At 41.9% G+C, this 25,029-nt stretch overlaps 1 protein-coding gene across 2 annotated transcripts in view; it reads right to left on the minus strand.

Moving 5' to 3' along the window:
* Positions 1–25,029, minus strand: part of SNTG1 (syntrophin gamma 1) — a 206,273-nt gene that overhangs the window by 49,788 nt on the left and 131,456 nt on the right. The window contains exons 12-13 of one of the 2 annotated variants that reach the window (XM_036830507.1): positions 7,291–7,407; positions 6,020–6,091 (exon numbers count right to left, since the gene is read on the minus strand). In XM_036830507.1, the coding sequence (XP_036686402.1) occupies positions 6,020–6,091; positions 7,291–7,407 (189 nt within the window). The remainder of the gene's footprint in view (positions 1–6,019; positions 6,092–7,290; positions 7,408–25,029) is intronic. The other variant, XM_036830508.1, reaches the window with a different exon arrangement.

Consider the following 25,029-nt stretch of genomic DNA (forward strand, 5'->3'; position numbering starts at 1 on the left):
ATAAGTAATTAGCACTCTGGGACTTGAAAGATGTTTTGGAAAAACAGAAATAAGTAATTTATGTAACAGTTGTGCATTTATGGAGCTCTAACAGAAGAGTGGGTACGTGCTAGCATATTAATAAATCCAAGAAAATGTTATTAAGATAACAAAAATAAAAGATAAAATCACATTTTAATCAATGATGATCACTGTATTTCATTAAGAAAGGAAGCAGGCTATGAATAGGGGGCGGGGTGTTCTGGACAAAGGCACTTTTGCTTTGATCTGCCTCTGGGGTTTCCAACAGACCAAGCTCAGTCAGGGGAACCTAGGTCCTCACCTAGAGCAGCAAGACTCCTCTAGTTTACAGTTGGTGAAGACTCTAAAAATTCAGGGAAATTTAGTTCTATTATTGGAGGAAAAAAATTAAAACATATTTTAAGAAGCTTGGATTTTAGGAAGTGATTACACATTTTAAAGCAATACATTAAAAAACCAAGAACTGGAATCATTTTAAAATGATGTATAAAATGTAAAACAATCAATAAACCTTTTAAGAAAAACTGTTATTTAAAAAATGAAAAGGGCTACAAATATATTCGGAAAATGCAGAGACACATCTTTTTCACTAAGATGGTCTCCCTTTCAGAACCTGAAAGACAAGCGTTTCTGCAAACATCAGCACACGATTCAACCACTTTGACGTCAGTCTCCACTGCCTGCTCCCCGTGTGTCTCCTCGTGTGATGGTTGGCAGGACAATTACTACCGTAATTCCTTCCACATCACGCGGGTAGGGCCTGTCCTTCTCTCACCAGGAAGAATCTGACCACTGGACTTGAACCCCTAAGTCCAGCTGTAGGATGAGATCCAGGTCACAGGGACACGGGGGTGTCCTCCGGGGGCAGGTGACACCCGCCCAGTTACTCGTGGGTTTTCCTCATTCTAAATGTTCACTTCTGTGACTAATTTTATACTCCTACTTCTGCAATCTTTTTATTAGCGAGGCCCCCAAATTGAGTGAGTGACAGGTGCCATGACATCTGGACACCGCTGGGGATTGACACCCATACCCGAGGGCCTTTATGGTGAAGTGTGTCCGGTGCGGCCTGAGTGTGGCCTCAGTTCATTGTCTAGGCCACTGGCTTTGCCACTTTCTAGAAAATATCTGCTGACCGCCCCTCCTTCTTCCTGGTTCTGCAAAAAACAACAGAATCCTAGTTTTCGTTTTTTTCCATTTTTCTCTTATCTCCATACTGTTTGGGTTCCCCTCCGATTGTCCAGTCCTAAGTCTGAGACACGTCACATCTGCGATTTCTACTGGACACGTCAGTAGTCAGATGTGCACACTGTTGAACGCTCAGAGCTCAGGGCCGAGGTCAGGGAGCACGTGTGCCTCGGGGGCGTCAGGGTGGAAACGCCGGGGTGCCCGGGGCGCAGAGGGGATGAGATCTACTGCCGGGGAGCGGTCGGCCTTAGGTAAGAGCGGGGACGGCCGCCAGGACAGGGCACCCATACCCGAGGGTAAGATGCCCAGGTAACCCCGCAGGCTGAGGACCTCGTAAGGAGGCGGTAGGGTCACCCCCGGGGAGCCGAAGTGTGTGTTGACGTTGCGGGAAAGGAAGGAGCTTTAACCTCCGTCCTGCTGGATTAGGCCAGAGGACGGACAAAGGAAACACTACAGCGTGAGTGCGAGGCAGAATTAAAGGCTTTTCTGAGGTCCACACTGCGAAACGCGGAGTCTTCCTCCGGCTCCGTCCGGCTGCACCGCCGGGTTAGGGTCCGAGCTCGGGCAGTGGCTCTGCAGAAAGAGGCAGACGGGCACGAGCAGGGGGCGGGGGCTGCCCCCGCGGCACGTGGCTGACCCGAGGGTCACGGCGACCGACGAGAACGTCTCCTCTGTTGACATCTTCCGCCGCCGACCCTCCCGCCCCCCGCCCCCCGCCCCCCGCCACGCGGCACGTGGCTGACCCGAGGGTCACGGCGACCGGAACGTCTCCTCTGTGACATCTTCCGCCGCCGACCCTCCCGCCCCCCGCCCCCCGCCCCCCGCCACGCGGCACGTGGCTGACCCGAGGGTCACGGCGACCGACCGTAACGTCTCCTCTGTGACATCTTCCGCCGCCGACCCTCCCGCCCCCCGCCCCCCGCCACGCGGCACGTGGCTGACCCAAGGGTCACGGCGACCGGAACGTCTCCTCTGTGACATCTTCCGCCGCCGACCCTTGCTGGGACGGGTCCTCTCCGGCCCGGATCTCCGCCGCAGCCCTGGGGCCGCCTCCTCCGCGGAGCCCGGCCCATCTCACGTGGAGACAGGACGGCCGGCCCTGCCTCCGCTCGCGCTCGCCCTCCTGCCGGGCCGCTCCTTCGTCCCTCAGGTAAGGTTCACAGTCCTGATTCTCGTCTTCCCACCCGAACGCCAGCGGAAACCTCCTACCCGAGCACATCACCGCGGTGCTGAGCATTTTCAGTTGCGGCGGAGGACACACACTGCTTGCACACCTGGGCGCGCTCACACATGCCCTCCCGAGCCCGGGATGCCCCCTTCCCGCCCGCTCGCCGCACTCCTAACCCTCCCCACGCGCATCCTCCTCAGCTGAGTCCTTCATGATCGTCTACGTTTCAGTCTGTTTAGGGCCTCCTCCCTCCAAATGACCTTCTAAACCCCCTCATCAGCTGGGCTTTCTGTGAGCTCAGGCCCCTGTACAGTTGTGCTGAATCCCTGGTACCCCGTGGGGCGATCGGCACATGAATGATACTCAACGAATATTTGATAAATGAATTAATAAATAAAAACGCATTCACAAACCAATGAACGAACTGCTAATCTTCACAACAACCTGTGCTTTCTTCGCCCCACTGAACAGATGAAGAGGTCGACAAGTCCACAGAGCCTGACACATCGGCAAAGGGCAACACATGGAAGTGAGAGTCGCCATTTACTGCCACGTTCCTTATTCTGAACCCTTGCTCTCCCCCTTGGTGCCGGGCTGGCTTTCCCATTCGCATTTCTTTCCTATTTATCAACACTTATACCGAGAGAGAAAGAAGCCGGAGTGCAACGTTGATGGGTACAGATTTTTGAGACCGCCTGCAAGATTCACATCTTTAGATCTGAGCTTTACCAGCTGTGTGACCTTGAGTTATTTATTTAAACATTCTTTGCCTCTGTTTCCATATCTGTAAAATGGGAATAATAGGAACTGCCTCACAGTGGTGTAGTAAAGATTAAATATATTATTATATAAGCACTTAGACCAATACCTGGCACTGCACGTGAACTATATATTCCGGGTAACTATTACTGCTTCATTCTTGTTGTTATGGGTGTAGCTTTGGGTCAGAAGAGAGTGGGTTTTCCTGATTAGTGGTCCGAGGCCAGATGTTCCGTGGTCCAGATCACTGAAATGTGCCTTATGTGAGGGACCCCTTTCTGGAGAGAGAGGCCTGCCCCTCGCCCAGCTGCACAGGACTGTTACGTGGTGGGACGGGTGACTGGGTTACAGAAGGTGCCCCTTTGACTCGCTCCCCAGACCCAACCATCGGAGTCTGGGCTCCTTGGGAAGCCAGCCCTCCTCCAGGCACCGATCTGCATGCAGGAAAAGAATCCATTTCGCACTGAGCCTTACATCCATGCCTCTGTTCTTGTGCTACGTGAAGTTTCCCTTTGTGAAAGACAATCCTCAACCGATAACGCTGTATGTCAAGTGTAAAGCCAGGAAGCATGGAACGTGCCCGCTGCCCTCACGAAGAGAGCTTTCCTATATACATGCAAGGGACAGCAGACGTATATTAATCAGTGTCTGAAAATATCTCCAGGCCTCATAACCTAGGTAAAAGTTTTCCCAAAGCAACTAATAGGCTTATAACAAATTTTATGTGGGAAGACCAATGAGACGGGCTGTTTGATTTTACTCTGGGCAGACTGCTAATACGTGGGCACTTTCGGATACTCACGATAGCAGTATAAATTATTATGGCTCTTCTAGAGACAATTTAGATTCATAAACCTAGCCTCTTGACCATATCAGGATATTTCCACCCAGGATGTCCAAAATTCAGAATTTAGATTAAAGAAAATACTTTGGAAGTTAACAAAAGTTTGTGGGCAAAGATCAATTCTTTGCTGGGTTTTTTTGTTTGTTTGTTTTTGTTTTTGCCTCTTTAACCAAACGTGTGTCACCCTAAGAAAAATGTAAGGTCAATGAAAGCAGGGTTTTTTCTGCGTTTGTCTCCAGCTATTCAGTGCTTAGCCGATAACCTGGTAAGTAGCAACACTCAACAATTATCTGTTAAATAAATCAAAGAATGACGGTTGTGATATGTGTGATAGAACAAATGCGGAGGTATCTAAATGGCAAAACTCAGGTACTGGCCAAAAAATATGGCCAAATGATGAGATAGATAAAATAAAACAATGTCATATTTTTTGAAGAATATTAACTGACATAAAAAGCTCAAGTCATATTATATGAAAAAGCAGATTCAAACCAAATTCTAACTTCGCACAAATAATTTTAAAAAGGAGAAATAAAACAATGAGTGTTTATATGGAGCCGGTCATAATTCTTAGTCTCTCCTTTAAACTTGTCCTTATAGACTGCATTATTTTTGAAAGTTCCAAATAAAGACCAGGTAGCTACTTGGAAATAATTTAAGACTAAACAACAATATAGAAATGCAGGCTGGATTACTATTATGAAAAAGTTCTATTAATGTATGGATAGGGTGTGGAAAAATAAACTGTTAGGGTAGTTAATTTCTGGGTTTCTTTCTTTATCTTTTCTTTCTCTCCCTCCCTCCCTCCCTTCCCTCCTTTTTTCCTTTATCTCTTTCATTCTTTTTTTAAAATTTCACTAGTTCTTTTTTTGGTAAAAAAATAAAATTCCATTAGAAAGCTATCTCATTAGCTATTTTGGTAGTTACTTTGGAGCTGGGTACGATCTCCTTTTCTTCAGATGCTGGCACATCTTTTAGGAGTTGCCAGAACTGCTTTGCTGACAATAAACTCAAGGGTATCAGAGTTTTTCCACCACCGTTAGTCCCACAATAGAACCAAAAGCATCCACAGCGAGGGGCAAGCAATGACCTCTGTTTTTATTTAGCTCTTGTGCTCTTGTGAATGTCAGCTTTAATCTAGGATTCTTCTGGACGGAAGAAAAAATTACGAACACTTTGGAGGTAATCATATTTTCTTTGTCTCTCTGCCTTCAGACACTTTTGATTCTATTCATTATGTTGTAAATGTTCCAGCATTTTCTACTCCACTGATTCTCTAACTGGAAGAGAAATAACTGACGTAAAACACAAGGAACTTAGTTCTCCTTGGTTACACAAACGAGGTCAATCTTAACTAGGATTTAATATCAATCTGTAGTACTTCCAACGCTACAGACCCCAGATTGGAAAGGAACGAGATTATTGTTTAGGTTTTATAAATCATTCCCATTTTGATTCTTAAAAATGGCCACAAAACCTGTTTGGAATTTTACAGAATTCTCAATGACTTTCCATTGCAACAATCCTGTGTACAGCACAGAAATTTAATTGATTTATGACAATTATATATTTGTTTCCACACCCAGAGAGACAACCTAACGATGAGATTTAAACATATTTTAAACATACCTTTCTTTGCATATAACTTTATATTTTCTGTATTTTCTAATTCCAAGTCTTATCCAAATCTTTCTCTCCTGTATTTTACACAGCAAATAAGACTATGGTAATAACTGAGGTTTAAACTCAGACTATTTCCAGTTGACCTTCTACTTCGTCCTCAAAGGACCCCTGACAAGCTTCCTCCTGTTTCCGCTGCCCCCCCAGATGGAAGAACCTCGGAATCTGCTTCAGAATTATCGAAGCCGAGCATTTCTCTTCACTCTACCTTTTCTCTTATGTGTTTTTCTTTTCTTTGTCTTTACCTTGTATTTTCCTTCATATCCATGCATCACTCATTTTCATGAACTACCTATTAGCCCAGAACCCCTCCTGGCTGAGGAAAAGCCATTACGATCATCACTGCTTGGTGGTCCTACCTTGAGAACCTTGCACATAATCTCGTAAACTGAAAACGTTTTCTCTGCTCGGGTCCAGTCCCACGTGGTCACCTTGAAAAGATGAGAAACTAATACATCATTTGTTTTAGAAGGAAGGCCCCTGCTTTTCTCTTTATTATACGCTATGGTGCACACATGAAGCTTCACACGTGCACTAGGCTGTCTCTAAGCTGTGAGGTTCTCCTCCTAGATGTCCTTGACCTTCAACAATGTTTCTGTTTCCTTTCTCCTAAGTTTCACACCATTTCTATTCCTCTTTCAGCAGATGTTTTATATTATAAGCGACAATTTACCTTTGCTCAGTGTCTTGATGTGTTTTAAGTAGTGTGTGCATTCTCTCTACATAAATACTAAGTGTTGTTTTTTTGGGGTGGGGTTAATTTTTTTATATGGGGAATATAGCCAATATTTTGGGTAACTGTAAATGGAAACTACTAAGTGTTCATATTTCACACCTGTTACACGCAAAGAATACTAGATACCATATCAACGCTGGCTTTGATTTTTAAGAAAGATATAGTTTACATCAGGAAGTCACTCCATGTTCTGAACATCGTGAAACACCAAGCACCACAGTGAAGCTTTTTCACTTGTTTGTGTCTGAAACAGGTATTAGTCTGTCCAGTCATAAGAAATTATTCGGAGTAGGAATAATGTAAAAGGTATAAATATTTATGTTTTTTTCCCCTGTCTTCCAGGTGATTTGAACTTTGTGTAGACATAGATACTCGAAATTACAGCAAGTCTAACCTGATCATGCCAAGACCCTATGTAGTATTAGACCTGTAAGTGAGCGGTCTGGCATTTAATATTTATAGTCAATAAATATTCATTGAGAATCTACTGTTCTGTAAAGTACATGTTTCCAAAAGCAAGACCTTAGGTGCCGTAGATCGCCATACATATTTAATACGAAGTCTGATGACGAGATATGGGATGTAACAGATTAGCACAAACACCATTGACTTGACTTAGACAGACCTGTGCCATGTAGATAAACACATTCAGCCTGTCATAAATGTCGAAACAGAAATGCCTTCTAGGTTTTTCAAGGGTTATAAAGCCAATGTTTAATGCCAGAACATATATCTTTAGCAAGAAATTCTCAGAAGCATTTGGACTGTTTTCTATTTGTTTCTGTATCTTATTTTCGAAATATATTGGTAATATAGCATTTGTTATTGTTAAGCTGATGCCACTCTGTTGTGATAATATGGGGAAAATAAGGAATGTTGAACAGAAACACTTACTGGAGGCGCCAGAAACTTATAAAGACACGAGCCCCTCAGGGCTAGGAACGTTGGCGAGTACACGCGGTCCTGGAGGGGGTCTTGTTCCCGTGTTTCACACCAGCCCATGTAGACAATCTGCAAGGAAACGGAACATGATTACCTGTCCAAAAAGCCTCATTTCAGGTGGCTTATGTGGTTTTTTTGTATCTTTTGTGGTATTTTAATTTTCTCATAAAATTATCAGTTTAAATGATGCAAAAAGTATATTAACCAGATTTACCTTCAATAAATGAGTGTGAACCACTCATAAGATTTTATAATATGTTTCCATCAATGTTTATCAACAAACAAACATGTTACCTTCACGGAACCAACAATTACGTTAATAACTGATTTCTCAAGAGAAAGAATGAAAGCCAGAATATCATGGAACATAAACTTCAGTGTATAAAATGAGAGCAACAACCAGCCTAGAATTTCATATGCAGCAAAATTATTATTCTTTTCATGATTTAATAGGGCTAACCCAAATTTAGGATAATGTTATGTATCTATATTTATACTGATGGATTAGGTCTGAAAGTCACAGCAACTGGGCCCTGCTTTCTTTCAACTGACAAATATATTCAGAGAAGAGAAATATTTTGGCTTCTAGTATATCACTAGTCTAACTTTGTGTTTGCTTTCCATGGGAGAAAAAAACCCCAACAAAACACCTTCCTATTTACACGTAAGTCGTCCTCAACCTGAGAAATATTACAGGGAGGTTAATGCAGTTAAATGTTGTGTTACCATTAGCTCAGAATCACATATAAAATTATTCGGAAGCAGATGTACATATCTATTGTGCTGTTTGTTGCCTCAGCAACAATTAGGTTGAGATTCTTTTGCTTCAGAAAGTGTGAATGTCTTATTTTATGGTGACAATTAATATATTACATTCGGCCCTGAGTATTTAAGGGTTCCGCACTGACGGATTCAACCAACTGCGGATTGTAAACACAGTACACAATCCGCGGTTGTTTGAATTTGCAAATTGGAACCCGCGTATATGGGAGAGGGGTTTGTGGCACTTGAGCATCTGCAGGTTTTGGTTTTGGAAACAGTCCTCGGCAGGTACCAAGGGACAGCTGTATAATCTGGATAATAAAAATAGCAGTTAGACAGGGAGAAGCAAAAATGTTAAATAAACATGTTGCACTGGTCCCTGTTTGCAGCATAAAGACAACTTTGTGGGTATCAATGACTATTAACACTACACCCAGTAGACATGGTCTACTCTATCTTGCTATCATATTGTACAGAAACAATTGCTTTTTTTCTTTTTCCTTCAAAAGCAGATTTAATCCTCAAAGAAATGCAATACTGAGCAGATTATTCAAAACATTTGCTAAGATCTTTTATGACAAATATATGGAACACACTAGGTAATGAAATGGAAAAAAACATAGAAATGCTATTTTTAAACTTTGGGAACATTTTACCTGCTTTAAAACGTGATTCAAAGTTTTTCCTTGCTTTCATTTCTTTTTTTTTTTTTTTTAAGTATTTGTTTATTTATTTATTTATGGCTGTGTTGGGTCTTAGTTTCTGTGCGAGGGCTTTCTCTAGTTGCGGCAAGCGGGAGCCACTCTTCATCGCGGTGCGCGGGCCTCTCACTATCGTGGCCTCTCTTGTTGCGGAGCACAGGCTCCAGACGCGCAGGCTCAGTAATTGTGGCTCACGGGCCCAGCTGCTCCGTGGCACGTGGGATCTTCCCAGACCAGGGCTCGAACCCGTGTCCCCTGCATTGGCAGGCAGATTCTCAACCACTGCGCCACCAGGGAAGCCTGCTTTCATTTCTTTTTAAATTTAGTTATTCCATTACTATCTAGGTTTGCACATTGGTCCTTAATTTTGTTCCCTTTAGCTATTTTTAACTTTATTTGAAGGAGTTCATTCACAAGTCTTGGAATGAAATTAAGAAAACAATCTCATTCACAATAACAAGAGGATAAAACACTTAGGAATAAACTTAACCAAAGAGGTAAAAGACTTGTACACTGAAAATTATAAAGCATTAATGAAGGGAATTAAAGATACAGATAAATAGAAAGACATCTGTGTTTATGAACTGGAAGAATTAGTATTTTAAGATATCCATAATATCCAAAGTGACCTACCAATGCAATGCAATCCCTATCAAAATCCATATGGCTTTCTTTACAGAAGCAGGAAGATCATCCTAAAATTCACAGGGTACCACAAAAGACCCTGAATAGCCACATCAATACTGAGTAAGAAGAACAACCTAGAGGCATTGCATGTGCTGATTTTAAAATGTATTACAAAATAGCAATAATCAAAGGAGTAAGATACTGGCCTAAAAGCAGATGTAGACCAATGGAACAGAACAGAAAATACAGAAATAAACCCATGCATATATGGTCCACAGATCTTTGACAAAGGTGCCAAGAACACACAATGGGGGACGGACAGTCTCTTCAGTAAATGGTGTTGGGAAAACTTAATATCCACCTGCAGAAGAATGAAATTGGACCATTATCTTACACAGTATAAAAAATCAGTTCAAAATGAATTAGATGCTTAAATGTAAGACCTGAAACCATCACGGTTTTAAACCATTATGCATTTCTGACAGCTGGTGAGGCTTTGATCCTTCACTTCTAATATAAACTCAACCCAGTATGTATACCTGTGCCCCGAGGCACATGGCAAGGATGTTCCTTGTAACATTATTCTTAGTCCCAGCCATGTACAAATGGCTTAAAATAAACCATGTACCCTCCGATACATTCTGTAGATGAATATAGTAACAAATTGTGATATCATAAAGGAGCAGTATACAGCAAGGAAAATGAGTACGTTATAGTTACATGGAACAACAGAAGTGAACCTCACAGAACACAGTGTTGAATGAAAGGAGATATACAACCATATATATATATATATACATATATATATGTACACATATATATATAAAACCTATACCAAATATATATATATATGATTTGATTAAGATAAACTATAGTTGTGTTTTGGAATGCATTCTTGGTTGGAATAAAAAGTACTTCAGTAAAGAAGACAAATGGTCAGGATAGTAGTTACTCTAGCAGCCTGCAAGCCAGTTGTGCGTGGGGAAGAATACAGAGGGGGAGACAGAATCTAAGCTGGAAACAACCCACTTTTCTTGACCCAGATTGTGGTTACACAGGGGTTTGGCTTTTAAATAATCAAGCTGTACATCTATGTTTTATGAACTTTCTATACATGTATTATATTTTATAAAATCCCATTTTTAAAACAGCACACACTGTGTATTATTAATAACGGTTTTATAACAAACTCAACTTAAAAATAATAGAGTTTTGTGAGTTTTATAGGAAGAAAGTCTTCCAACGAACGACAGGGTTAAATCGCCCTGTCATTCTGGGCCCATTGCAATGATATAAAATTTTAGTTATGAATTATATCAACTTAATCATTATATTATTTCTCAATTAAGTCAGTCTTTCATTTTAATTCAATTTGATAAAACTTACAGTTTCTCTGTGTTTATGACTTCTCTGCATTGGCAAGAGGAAAACAGAGATTAAAGTGGTGTACATCATCATGAGAAGGAAATATTTGAGCTTCCTAAGACTGTGAAATTTGAGTTTGCTGTCTCTTCCCAGCTCTATAATTTGCTGGAAGCTGAAATATTAAGAATGATATACTGATATTTTTCAAGAATTATCTTTAAATACAATTTTATTAGTTTGAGCTGAGTGTAGCTTGGAGGAATGAGCTGAAGATGTAACTAATAAAAATGGGATCATTGGATCTGTAAGGGATATTTCTTCATGCTTGCTCTCCAGGCCAAAGATTGGCCTAATCACTGTCTATGCCAAGGAAAAGGGTTGTTCTCAGTTCTGCAGAAAGACCAAAAGGCACTTGCTGTTTCTCATCATTACCTTGACTCCTGTGAAATGATTATATGGTTGAGGAGACATAATGCATTTTCAGAAAATTCATCCTACACTTGTCACAGCAAATAATAACTCTAAAGAAACACTGTATCACTTATTTTTAAAAAAGAAACAAATGAGCAGTATAGGCACAAGGATATTTCAAATAGAATATTTTAGAAACAAGTAGAATTAAAAGAAAATAGTTTCCTATACCTATGAAATGACAAGCGAACTGCCAACCATGTATCACACACTTTTCAGATAAATATTTCGAAGACTTGCCTATTTTTTTCAGCTTTATTGAGGTATAAATTGACAAATAAAAATGTAAAATAAGGACCAGGGCAAGGCGAATGAGGCATTCTACTTGAATGCACCAAAAACACTCAGTAACCAAGACAAGTAATATTTTAAAAATTCAGACTGCAAACTGTCACCAGCAAAGCCCATTAACAATTTCCAGGAAATAAAAATAGAATCTGGGTAATAAAATAATGGTGTTATAATTTAGAGACCCATTGACGGGCCAACTTTCTCCATCTCGCAGCTGGTATTGGGGCCAGGGTGTACTACATAGGAAGATTAAATGTTTTCGGGTTGGGGATGATACCCAGAAAACTTCCAATTCTGCAGAATGCACCCTAATGGCCTACCCCCAAACAAAAGGGGCACTGGAAGGGAGAATCCCGCACAGTCCCCGCAGGGGGATGGAAATGGCAGATCCTGGCCACTACCCTCCAAGGTACGTGGTTTGAACAGATGTTGAATTATGGGGCCCAGGGGCTCCTAAGCGGGCGCTCTGATTGACCCTCAAGGAGCCCTGGCAGACACTGGACATAGGGGGAAAGCCTGTAGAGTTCTTACTCAACACTGATGCCACTTACTCAGTAGTGAACACGAGATCAGGCACACTCAGTCACAAGAGCTGTAAAAATAATGGGGGTATCAGGGGAGGCCCAAGAATGAGCATTCATAGAGTCATTAGAATACAAATTGAACAAACATACCCTTACCCATTCCTTCCTATACGTTCCCCAAAGCCCTATACCCATGCTAGGAAGGGATATAAAAAAAATGTAAAATATTAAAGTGATTTAATATACACATATATTGTGAAAGAATGCTTCCCATCTAGTTAATCAACATATCCATCAACTCGCATATTTACTTATATATATGTGTATATATACACACACATACACACACACACACACACACACACACATATATATATATATATATATATATATATGTTTGGTGAGGACATTTAAGTTCTAATCTCTTAGCAAATTTTAAATATACAATACTGTGTTATCAACCATAGTCACCGTGTATACCTTAGGTCCTCAGATCTTGTTTATCTTATACATGAAAATTTGCACCCTTCTACCAATCTCTCCCCATTTCCTTCACCCCCCCAGCTGCTGGAAAGCATTTTCTACCCTATATTTCTATGAGCTTGACTTTATTTTTTTTTATTCCACATAGAAGTGATACGGTGCATTATTTATCTTTCTCTTTTAGCATAACGCCCTCAAGCTTCATCCATGGCAGGATTTCCTTCATTTTCATGGCTAAATAATATTCCATATATGTATATGTACATATGTATATGTGTGTGTGTGTGTGTGTGTGTGTGTGTGTGTGTGTATATATATTTATATATATATAAACTTGCATGTCCTTTATCCATTCATCTATTAACAGTTTGTTTCAATATCTTGGCTATTGTAAATAACACCACAGTGATATGGGAGGGCAGATATCTCTTCAAGATCCTGTTTTCATTTCCTTTGAAAATATACCCAGATGTGGCATTGCTGGATCATATGGTAGTTCTATTTTTAGTTTTTTGAGGAACCTCCATACTGTTTACCATAGTGGCTGCACCTGTTTACATTCCCACCAACAGTGTAGGAGGGTTCCCTGTTCTCCACACCCTCATCAATACTTATCTCTTATCTTTTGATTTTGGCCATTATAACAAGTGTGAGGTGATATCTCACTGCGGGTTTTGATTTGCATAAACTTTTTTAAGCTACATGTGAAAACACACCCAATACATGAAGCCTGTGCTGCACAGCAACATTTTATTCTTTAAATTTTGATCATTTTATTGTACATTATCTTTTCTTGTTTTAAATTGACTTTATTTTTTAGAGCAGTTTTAGGTTCCCAGCCTCACTGAGTGGATGGGACAGAGACTTCCTGCAGACCTCCTGCCCTGACACCTACAGCCTGTGCGTCTCTGCCCACTATCAGCGTCCCCTCACCGGACGGCACACTTGTTACAACTGCTGATCCTACGTAGACACATATTATCGCCCAAAGTCCATGGCTTACGTTAAGGTTTGCTCTTGGTGTTGTACATTCTGTAGGTGTTAACAAATGTGTAGGGACACGTATCTACCACTATGGCATCATACAAAATAATTTCACTGCCCTAAAACCCTTGTGCTCAGCCATTTCATCCCTCCCTACTCAACCCCTAGAAACCAATGATCTTTTTACTCTCTCCATAATTTTGCTTTTTCCAGAATGGCATGTAGTTAGAGTCAAACAGTATGTAGCTTTTTCAGATTGACTTCCTTCACTTAGTGATACACATCTAAGTTTCTTCCATGTCTTTCATGGCTGGATGGCTCATTTCATTTTATCACTGACTAGCATCCTACTGTCTGGATGTACCACAGGTTACTTATCCTTTCACCCACAGAAGACCAACTTGGCTGCTTTCAAGTTTGGGCCATCATGATAAAAGTGCTGTACACAGCAATGTACAGCTTTTTGTGTGGACATAGGTTTTCAACTAATTTAGGTGAATACCAAGAAGTGTGATTGCGGAAATGTACGGTAAAAGTATACTTAGTTTTGTAAGACACAACCCAACTGTTTTCCAAAGTGGCTGCACCATTTGCATTCCCACCAGCAGTGGATGAGAGTTCCTGTGGCTCCACACCCTCACCAGCATTCGGTGCTGTCAGTGCTCTGGATCTGGCCATTGTAATAGGTGTGTAGTGGTATCTCGTTGCTTTAGTTTGCATTTTCCTGATGATATCTGATGGGGGCCATATTTTCATATGTTTACTTGCCATCTGTATATCTTCTTTAGTAAGGTATCTATTAATGTCTTTGGCCCACTTTTAAGTTGTTTGTTTTCTTATTGTTGAATTTCAACAGTTCTTTGTATATTTTGGATAACAGTCCTATATCAGATATGTGTTCTGCAAATATTTTCTCCCAAACGGTGGCTTGTCTTCTCATCCTATTGATAGTGTCTTTTGCAGAGCAAAGGTTTTTCTTTTAATGAAGTTCAGTTTAGCAATGATTTCTTTCACAGATCCTGCCTTCGGTGCTGCCTCTAAAATGTCATCACCATATCCAAGGTCATCTTGATTTTCTCCTATGTTGTCTTCTAGAGGTTTTATGGTTTTGCATTTTACATTTGGGTCTGTGATCCATTTAGAGTTAATTTTTGTGAAGGATGTAAGGTCTGTGTCTAGGTCTTTTTTTTTTTTTTTTTTTTTTTTTTGCATGTGGATATCCAGTTGTTCCAGCACCATTTGTTGAAAAGACTACCTTTTCTCCACTGTATTGCCTTTGCTCCTTTGCCAAAGATCAGTTGACTATAAATGTGTGGTTCTATTTCTGGGCTCTCTACTCTGCTCCATTGATCTATTTGTTTATTCTTTCACCAGTACCATGCTGCCTTGTTCACTGTAGCTTCAAAGTAAAATTTGAAGTCAGTGAGTGTTAGTCCTCTGAATGAGTTAATCTCCAGTATTATGTTGGCCATTCTGGGTCTTTTGCTTCTTCATAGAAACTTCAGAAGCAGTTTGTCAATATCCACACAATACCTTGCTGAGATTTTGATTGGAATTGGCAGCACTTAATAATAATTTTTTTTTTTTTTTGGCTGCACTAGGCAGCATGCGGGATCTTAGTTTCCAGACCAGGGATAGAACCTGTGCCCCCTGCAGAGGGAGTGCGAAGTCTTAACCACTGGACCGCCAGGGAAGTCCCTAACAATTCTTTTTATATATGTATCCAAAGTTTTTTTGGGGGGGCAAAAGGGAGAGGGATGTACTTTAGAAGATACAATATGCCATGTAACAACATATTCTAATAAAGAATAAAATGGAAGCAAATGGTAAATTCTTGAAGCAAAATTATCATAGCACATGAAGTCCTTCACATTTCTTAACATGGGCCCACTAATTTGTCTTTAACTTTTTCTCAGCCAAAGTGAAGACAGACAGACTTATCTGATCTCCCTGGGCTAGTGTGGCCCTTGGTCCCTCGGTATCAGTGTCCTCTGGGAACCTGTTAGGAATGCACAGTCTCATGCCCTATCCCAGACCTACTTAGTCGGAAACCATGGGGCTGGGGCCCAGCACTCTGTATCTTAGCAAACCCTCCGGCAGATGCTGATGCTGCCTCGAGTTTTGACATATTTATCGCTAAGTCAGGGAGTAAACCATCTGATTATGTTATAATCCCAACAGCTGGTGAGGCTGTGTATTACTGAGAACGGTGTTTGTTACTTAAGACAGAAGAAGCCATAAGGAAAGTATTCTAGTACTGCTAACCCTTGAACAATGTGCACTGAACTGTGAAGGTCCACTTATATGTGGATTTCTTTCAATGGTAAATATTACAAGACTACATGATTCTAGTTGCTTGAATCTGCACTTGTGGAACCACGTATATGGAGGAAACTTGGCTACAGAGGGCCGACTGTAAAGCTATATGCAGATTTTCCATGGAGAGGCGGTTGGCACCCCTAACCCCATGTTGTTCAAGGTCAACGGTACTTGAAAGAGAAAAAGAAATGCAGGGTTCTTGGTGAACAGGGTATTTCCAAACACAACAGTGGTGGACAAGCTTGTTGAAGACCCATCCCACTCCCAGGAACAGCTGGAATAAAAGAGGCAAAAAACCTAAAGTGCGGATAAAACCATTTTAGAAGATATTTCAGTGTTATCAAGGCACAAAGACGTAAGCAGCCCAGCTCCTAGTGGAAGGAAAGCTCAGATGGGTGAGGACCCTTTCGGGGTCACTTCCCGGCTTCAGGGTCTGTCCCTTGTGAGCTGGCTCCTGGGGGCTGAAATGGTGGGTCTCGGTAGATTCAAGGTTTAAGTCACACATGTCTGATTTCAGTTCCTTCCAAGAAAAAACTCAGCAGGATACAACATAAGAGTAAACATAAATGAGTAACAGGCCAGGCCTCATAAAGATGGGAGCCTCGTTCACAAGCACTCAATCCTGATTGGGGTTAAATTGTACTTCTGATTTTATTTTGCCAGAAATAAAAGTAACACTCTCTGAAGGAAGATAACATCCTCTGGAGCCTCAAGTCACATATATGACTTTTACATGTTACGTCTACTCTTTACGCAATATTGAGAAGCCATACAAGGAGGCAAAATTAAATAGAATTCAGAAAATCAGGAGAGAAAAGACAATAGGGGAAGCACACATGCATAGAGGATTCAGATTTTGGATGTACCAGATCCAGAGTTTAAAACTTCTATACTCAGTATCCTCAAAATTTAGATGACTAGTTCAAAAATTGTATCAGATAACTGGAAATTACAAAATAAAAAGACACACACCTAGAAATAAAAAGAGAAGAGCTGACACTTCAGCTCCGTATCAAGACGTGTAGATGTTTACATAGAGCTGAAGAGAGGAGCACAGAATTAAGTGAATTTAACACTGCATACGAATCAGCATAACAATCAGTTGCATTTCTATGCTCAAGGGGTAGACCATTTTTCGACCCCTTGAGTGTGTGTACGTGGGTGTACACAGCTGATTAGCAGAAGTTTAAACATTACAACTAAAAGCAGGTGGAGTAACAGATGCTTCCCGAGGTCACAGTGATCGAAGATGGATACAGAGGCCAGAGAATAAGAATCCTTGCGGTACTCCTCCCCCTGCAGACCTTCAGAATTCACCTCAAATCCCTGAATCAGGGCTTCCCTGGTGGCCCAGTGGTTAAGAATCCGCCTGCCAATGCAGGGGACACAGGTTCGAGCCCTGGTCCGGGAAGATCCCACATGCCGCGGAGCAGCTAAGCCCGTGTGCCACAACTACTGAGCCTGCGCTCTAGAGCCTGCGAGCCACAACTACTGAGCCCATGCGCCTAGAGCCCGTGCTCCGCAACAAAAGAAGCCACCGCAATGAGAAGCCCGCGCACCATAAAGAAGAGTAGCCCCCGCTCGCCGCAACTAGAGGAAGCCCACGCGCAGCGACGAAGACCCAATGCAGCCAAAAATAAATAAATAAAATAAATAAATTTATATAAAAAAAAAAATCCCTGAATCAAAGGAGCAGAGATGCGTGTCTCCCAAATCACAACCACCTCTACGATCCACCGGCCTTTATCCACCTGCAGCATGCAGGGCACCTAAGAACCACGTCTGCTTCTGATCTTGTTTCCAGCAGACTGTGACGCGAGCGTGTCTGCTCTGATGACGCTATGTGGCCATGGCAACCACGGCGCACCTCACCGGAGTTTCCCCTCAGCATCTTCTGGGGGGGAGCCTGCACCGGGCCCCCCCACCTCTACTAGGGGTGCCCCCTGTCTCCTCCGCCCCTTGTTCACCTGCTCAGCGACACCCTCCCAGCACCTGAGGCCATTTTGCTTAAGAAACGGGCCAGACTATGTCCCGTCACAGCCTTGACGTTCTGTGGCCTCAAGGCCACCCTCCCCCTGGGAGCGAGGCCGGTCCGCCGCCCACCCGCAGGGCAACAGCCAAGGCCTCGGGCACTTCTCCCGGGAAGACCCCTCTCCCGGCCGCGCTGCTACCGTCGGGGCCTGCCGTCTGAGGAACGTCCCACCAGGTGATCTTATGTTTGTGGCGGCTCTTGCAAAACGTTTGCTGTGTTAATGTTCCTTTAGGAGAAATTTTAAAAAATTAATTTCAAGGAGAGCTTTAAATGGAAAAAAAAAAAAGTTGCAAAATGAGCTAAATGTCCCGAGTGGTCAGGCAGAAGCGGAAAGAAGTACTGCTCACCGTGGGGAAGGGCACCGGCTTGATCGCGAGTTGACAGGTGAACTTTTGTCACGCTTAGATCGGCTGCAAGAACCCGGCTCCTCTCCCGCCAGCAGCCGCTTCCCTGAAAACCTCTGCCGAGCCAGCGATTCTGGAGCAGCGCCGGGCCCCTCGCACGGGGACCACGGCCGGCGCTCGCATTTGTCACCGCAAAGCGCTGGCTACAGGGGCTTCTTGCAAGACATGGAAATTTAGCAGCTTGGGGCTCTGCCAGGGTGCTTTGGAGAGAAGCGATCAGGCAAGGCGAAAGGGACCCCAGTGCCAGCACGAGGGAGCGGGTAGAGGCAGGGGGCCGGGGGCGCGGACAGGGCTGGGGCTGCTTTCTGCCGGCCTGTCGGTGTCACCCGGACCGCGCTGCTCTCCTTAGGCCGGCTTTTATCTGGCAATTATAAAGTAAATCTGGGCCGCCGTGATTCACAATTAAAGAGGAAAACTCTCTCTCTCTCTCTCTATATATATATATACATATACATACACACATATATGTGTATACGTTCACAATTCAAGAGGAAAACTATATACATATATGAATACATATATACTGTTTTCCATATGTATTTGTGAATTATATATATACATATTTGCCAAGAGATATAGCAGATATAAAGGCATGCAAAGCTTCTGTGTATAAAGGTAACATTTTCAGCTGATTGTAACCTGTGCCTTTTTCCTTTCCCCACTCCAAAATTGCAGTAATTCGTTCAAGCCTCTGTCATAAACATCTGGGGAACAGCAGTGAACTGAATACACAATGCAGTAGTACAACTTAGATTGCACTTTGGAGGACTGAGAATAAAATACAAAAAAGTAAAACATTTGTTACGTTATAGAGCAAGGGACTGCAAGGGAAATGAGGTAAATGAGTCAGGGCAGGGAAGACAGGAAGTGCTGCGAGGGGGCTGGCATTTCCCACAAGGTGACCGACCACAGGGTCTCCCAGAGGGGACATTTGAGGACAGGTGTGGAGGAGCAGAGAATCCGCCAGAGGGCAGAGCGTGGAGACAGAGGGACCACCAAGGCACCGCGGGAATGCAGGCGCCTGCAGAACCACCTGGGGGCTGAGAGGCCAGGCAGCTGGAGAAGGTGGTCTGGAGAGAATAGCTGATGATGAGATGAGATTGACCATGACCTCAGATGTGACCCCCGCGGGCCCCGGCTTTACCGAAGGACTCACGGTGGAGATATTTTGGACGGTGGAGCTGAACTGAAATTGCGTGTGCGTGTGTGCGCGCACGCATGTGGACAGAGATGCAGGAGCGTTAAGTGACAACTCAGTGGGAACGCGCTCGGTGCCTGTGTCTCCGCCTTTAGTAAGATGAAGAGTCGGGGAAGGAATGAGGCACCACTTGTAGGAACTACAGGATCCAACGATCCTTCACAGGAGACCCAGGGAGCACAGGAGGTGAGGAGAATGCAGATTCAAAGTTGCAGGAAGAAGCGGCTTGCAGGTGCCCTTGACTGGTCTCTGTGGACCTCTCCATGTTCAGAGTGGGAGGCTGACAGACGGAGCAAACGCCTGGGGTGCAAACAGCACAAACCAAGACACCTCTCCGCAGGGGACGTGTCCCTGCCTGAGTCTAAATACAGTCCTCCTACGGCTGAAGTTTTCACAACACAAATTAATTAATCCATGTTTTTCAATTAAATTTCAATACTTGCTTTTGTATTGCTGAATCAACGTCTCAAGCAATTTGCCAAATCTCATTTTGGTGGTGAGATTAAAATGTGCTCAAGCCCACAGTGACAGCACCCAGGACGTGTCATGGTTGCAGCCACGGAAACAGGAGGACACGTCATGAGGACTGGTCGTGAGAAGTGAAATCCCGTTTGTCGCTTAACAAACACCTTTGCTGCTAAATAAATGTCTATGGAGAAAGGAAACTCTCATCAGAATGGTTGGTTGAAAAGGTTATAAGTCTTAAGGCATCATTATAACCTAAAAGATCTGTTAATAGTTACAGGTTATAAATATTCAGGCCTGGGGGTTTCATTGATACTTTATACTTTATTTCAATATAAGTATTTCTTTAAATATGTATTACTGTAGCAGAGATGTAGTGGAATTTTGCTGTCAAAAATATGCATGCAAATAGGACATCGTAGGTAGGATTGTGGAGGATTCTGTGGGGATCAACGAAACGTGTTTCAGTAGACTAAGCTAATGTGTATTTGAAATTAATATGGAAGCAATCAAATCAAATCACATTTCTTACAATCCATTTTAATTTCATTGCTATGCTGACATTACAATTTTTTTCTACTACATAATTTCAGAGGAAAAAAACCAATAAGTTCCACATATACAAGAAGTTTATGAAGGGAATCAAATTACTAAAAACTTAGAGAGCTTATAGTGAGGCTCGGCCTAATTTCCTATTCTGATAAACACCAGTGACTACAGGACCATTGTGAAAATAAATAAGCCATTGAAATATAGAAATAGTTTTTTCTGAAAAGCATTTTTGTCACTAACAGATATTTCATAACAGAACAATTAGTTTCTCCTTCTACAGAACTTTCAACTTGTATTTCCATTTAGTGTATTTTTAGTTTCTACATTTGCATAAATAATACATTCTCCTTAATACCAGGCTGTAGTTAAGTTCTTACTCAATTGAAATGATGTTATAAAAACTCCAATAACTGAATAAATAAAAAACAAACAAGAGCAACAAGCATTTTTCAGCTTTTTGAGCATAATCACGATCTTCTTCTCTAACCTCAGTTAATCAAATCAATCATGAATACAGATCTGGACAGAGGTAATCTACACATAGAGTCAATGTTTATGACTTTATAGAAACCTGATACTATTTCACTGGTGCAGGAAAACCGCTGTTATAGCAAACCCCATCCTAAACTCTGATTCTAATTATCAAATAAATTCTCGGTGATGTAAAACTGTCTAAAGCGGAAAACTTGAGAGAGGTTTCTTCTGTTGGAAAGAATGTCTGCTGAGATGAACTACGGTTACTTCCTCTTCCGGAATGGAGGGGGGTGTCCATAGAACCTCAAGAAGATTCTCAAGAAGAGCTCAGCTCCTGAAGAGTAACTGCTTTCCCTCATCCTCTATGTACGTGCCGTGTAAGGTGTTTTCTACTAAGACAGCGGAGGAGAGACCTTTTCCTGCTCCTCCTGTTTCCACTGGAGTACCCAGTGTTTTATAAAAAGATTTTGGAACTTCACTCCTTGTTTTTTCACTCAAAAACATAGCAGAAGGCAGATGGGAAAAACCCACATTGTTATATGATACCTTTGGATCTACATTTATTTATAAATAATTACATATTTGGTACTTTATACTGGCGCTTCATCTTCAGATACCAACACCTGCATTAGTTTCCTGTTGCAGGAATGTAAAAATTACTGCAAACTTGGTGGCTTAACACAGCACAAATTTGTTACATTACGGTTCTGTTGGTCAGAAGTCTACAACCGTTCTCACGGAGCTGAAATCAAGATGTCAGCAGGTTGCATTCCCATTTCTTCACCTTTTCCAGCTCACAGAGGCTGCTTGCATTCCGTATCTCATGACCCCCTCCTCCATCCTCAAAGCCAGCACCTAGGCATCTCTGCCCTGCTTCCATGGTCACACAGTCCCTATAATTTCTTTCTCTCTCATTCACTCACCCGAGCCTGGAAAGGTTCTCTGCCTTTAAGGACTCATGTGATTTCACTGGATAAACCAAGATAATACGGGACAATGTCTCCGTTGCAATATTCTCTACCAAAATTACATCTGAAAAGTCCCCTTTTCCATGCAAGGTAATATATTCATAGGTTCCAGGGATTAGGACATGACACCTCTTTGGTGGCCATTATTTTGCTTCTCATATTATTGGTGACATATTCTTTAAAGCAATGCAAAAATCAGTGTGTTGAGAAAATGTGCTCGAGAAACTTATCCTTGATACATTAGTGTGGATTCAAGGAAATATTTCAAAGAGAATTACACTGTGATATTTTTAATTAATTCTTGCATCTTAAAATACTTTAATTAGACAATAACTTAATATCCAGATAGAGAGTTATATTTGAATAATTCTTTGAAAAATTAAATAAACCCAACATTGATATGACTCATTTAGATACGTTAGCAAATAGTCCAAATTGATCCTGGGATGTTTTGTCACTCATCTTCCCTTGTCAAAAAGATAAGGCATCCAATTCTGTGTCTTGCTTGGATCAGAGATAAAATAGGAGCCTGTCATTGATTGAAGACTATACTAATTGCTGTGGTGAAACACGATTTATGAAACCTGTATCGTAAGCCTGTTTCTGCAATTCACTTGCCTCGTGACCTTGGGAAAGTCATTTAACCAAGACTGTATTTTAAGCTCCTCAAAAGTAAGGATGAATTTTTTATATTGGGCCATTAAAACCTAAAAAAGTTTAGCTTATAGACATAACAGAAAGAGAATGCATTGAACAAAATTAACCTTTTGAGGTCTTTCTCTGTGTAAAATGAGAAAACTAAACTCAAGAATTTATAAAGCCAACTCTGAATTAAAGACTTATAAACTTATGTTTACCGGGGCGGGGGGGAAGAAGGGGGAGGGATAAACTGGGAGATTGGGATTGACATATACACACTACTATGTATAAAATAGATAACTAATAAGGACCTACTGTATAGCACAGGGAACTCTTCTCAATACTCTGTAATGACCTATATGGGAAAGGAATCTAAAAAAGAGTGGATATATGTATATGTATGACTGATTCACCTTGCTGCACACCTGAAACTAACACAAACCTTGTAAATCAATTGTATTCCAATCAAAATTAAAAAAATAAAGACTTTATAATTGTAATGAATATGACTGTATAATAAGAAACTTTTATTCATCACAAGTCACCTGAGCCCAAAGCAAGCAAGGATAACATGCTAAGATTCAGAGATAATTTTAGTAATGAAGTTGAAAAATACAGCGAGGTATCCAGAAGGGCTACTTATGCTAGGCTTCTTTTCAGGTAAGTATGACCATGTGATTAGAACCACCAGTGGGTTGGGGGCTGAGGTGATGGGGACCACTTCCAGGCTAGGCTCCTCCTGTATCCTATTCTTCCAACTGGATGCATTTTGATACCAAGACCCTGGCAGGTGGCGGAGCTACAGGACGAGTTCCCGGATCACAGTGAGGAAAGAATTTGCCTGTCTGTTCAGAACACCTATCTTGGACTGTTAGCGAGAAAAAAATTAACCTTATATTGTGTTTGAGACATTACACTTTTGGTACTCTCTGTTATGGCGGCTTACTCACCCTAACTAATATAACGGTTAGAGAAATGAGTATTGTTATAATTAATTAATTATTTTCTCAAATGTTAAAAGCATTATTATAATTCTTTAAAATTGCTTTTATGATCTAATGGTATGGGGGTCTATCTCAGGAACCAAGTATAGGTATCTCCTCAAAACTTAGTGTCTTACTTATGCAAATAGAAGACGATGACTACATTAGTTCTCCCTTTCTAAGATGTCATCAAATCCTTATTGGCCACCTAATCTTGCCAGACACCATAAAGGATATGGGAAATGAAGAGATTAATTCATGCAACTAGTACTAGTTGAGTCTCCAGATTATCGTGGGATCCTGTTCTAGGTGATCACGCAGAAGTTTTAAGAGAATCCCTAAGAATCATTTAGAATTTTTGAAGGACTAATAAATCTATTAAAGAGAATAGAAGGTTTTTAAAAAGTGACGCTACCATGCCGCCTGATGGCCCATAGCTCTGCATAATGCCCTTCTCTTAAGTGTACGTAGGAAACGATGAATAGCATAGATGCCACTTCCTTAATTACATGGTGAATTTATATGGTGACGATGAAGAGATATTGCATATGTAATTAAAGCCTCTAATCAGTTGAGTTTAATTTAATCAAAAGGAAAATGATCCTGGAGGAGCTGAATGACGTAAGCCCTTTAAAGGAGATTGGAAACAGCAGGGACAACGCCCACTGGCCTTAAAGAAGCCAACATGGTGGAGAGAACCATGTGTTAGGAATGGCGGGCAGCCTCTAGGAGCCGAGGGTCTCAGAGGACTCCAAGCCTCATGTGACATAATAGCGGAGGCCAGAACCATGACTGCAGCCTTGTGAGACCCGAGCAGAGGATCTGGCAAAGCCAAGCTTGGACTCCTGACCAACAGAAACTGTGAGATAATAAGTGTGTGTTGTTTAATGTCACTACATGCATGGTCACTTGCTGTACCACAATGGAAAACTAACACAGATTTTTGTACCGGAAGTAGAGTTCTGCTTTAATAAATACCTAAAAGGTGGGAGCAGCTTGGAATTGAGAAGCAGTGGGTGGAAGCTGGAAAAGTATGGGGTGAAGCACAAGAGAGGGAGCCTAGATCACATCATAAAAGCCTGCATCAGCTGGAACTGACTGTGGGTAGAAATCTGAACTTGGGGAAGCTACCTGCCAAGAGAGCTCAGAAGAAAGTCAGGAACGTGTTACTGGAAACTGGAAGACAGTGTAGCAGCAGGAAGCTTGGTGAAACTGTTTCCTGCAGTTACGCGGAAGAAAAACTGTCAATAATTATACATACCTGGTTACACACCTATGCAGATTTTCAGCAAAATGTTGAAGATGCTGCCTGGTTTCTTCTGGCCTTGCACATAAAATGTGAGAGGAGGGAAGGAAGGGAAGAGCTTGGTGAAGAACAATCAGATACAACGAACCAGGGCTTGGCGACTCTGAATATTCTCTGCTCCTCCAGATGCCCAAATACGATAA

This window comes from Balaenoptera musculus, chromosome 17, assembly GCF_009873245.2.
Source record: "Balaenoptera musculus isolate JJ_BM4_2016_0621 chromosome 17, mBalMus1.pri.v3, whole genome shotgun sequence".
NCBI classification, from domain to species: domain Eukaryota; kingdom Metazoa; phylum Chordata; class Mammalia; order Artiodactyla; family Balaenopteridae; genus Balaenoptera; species Balaenoptera musculus.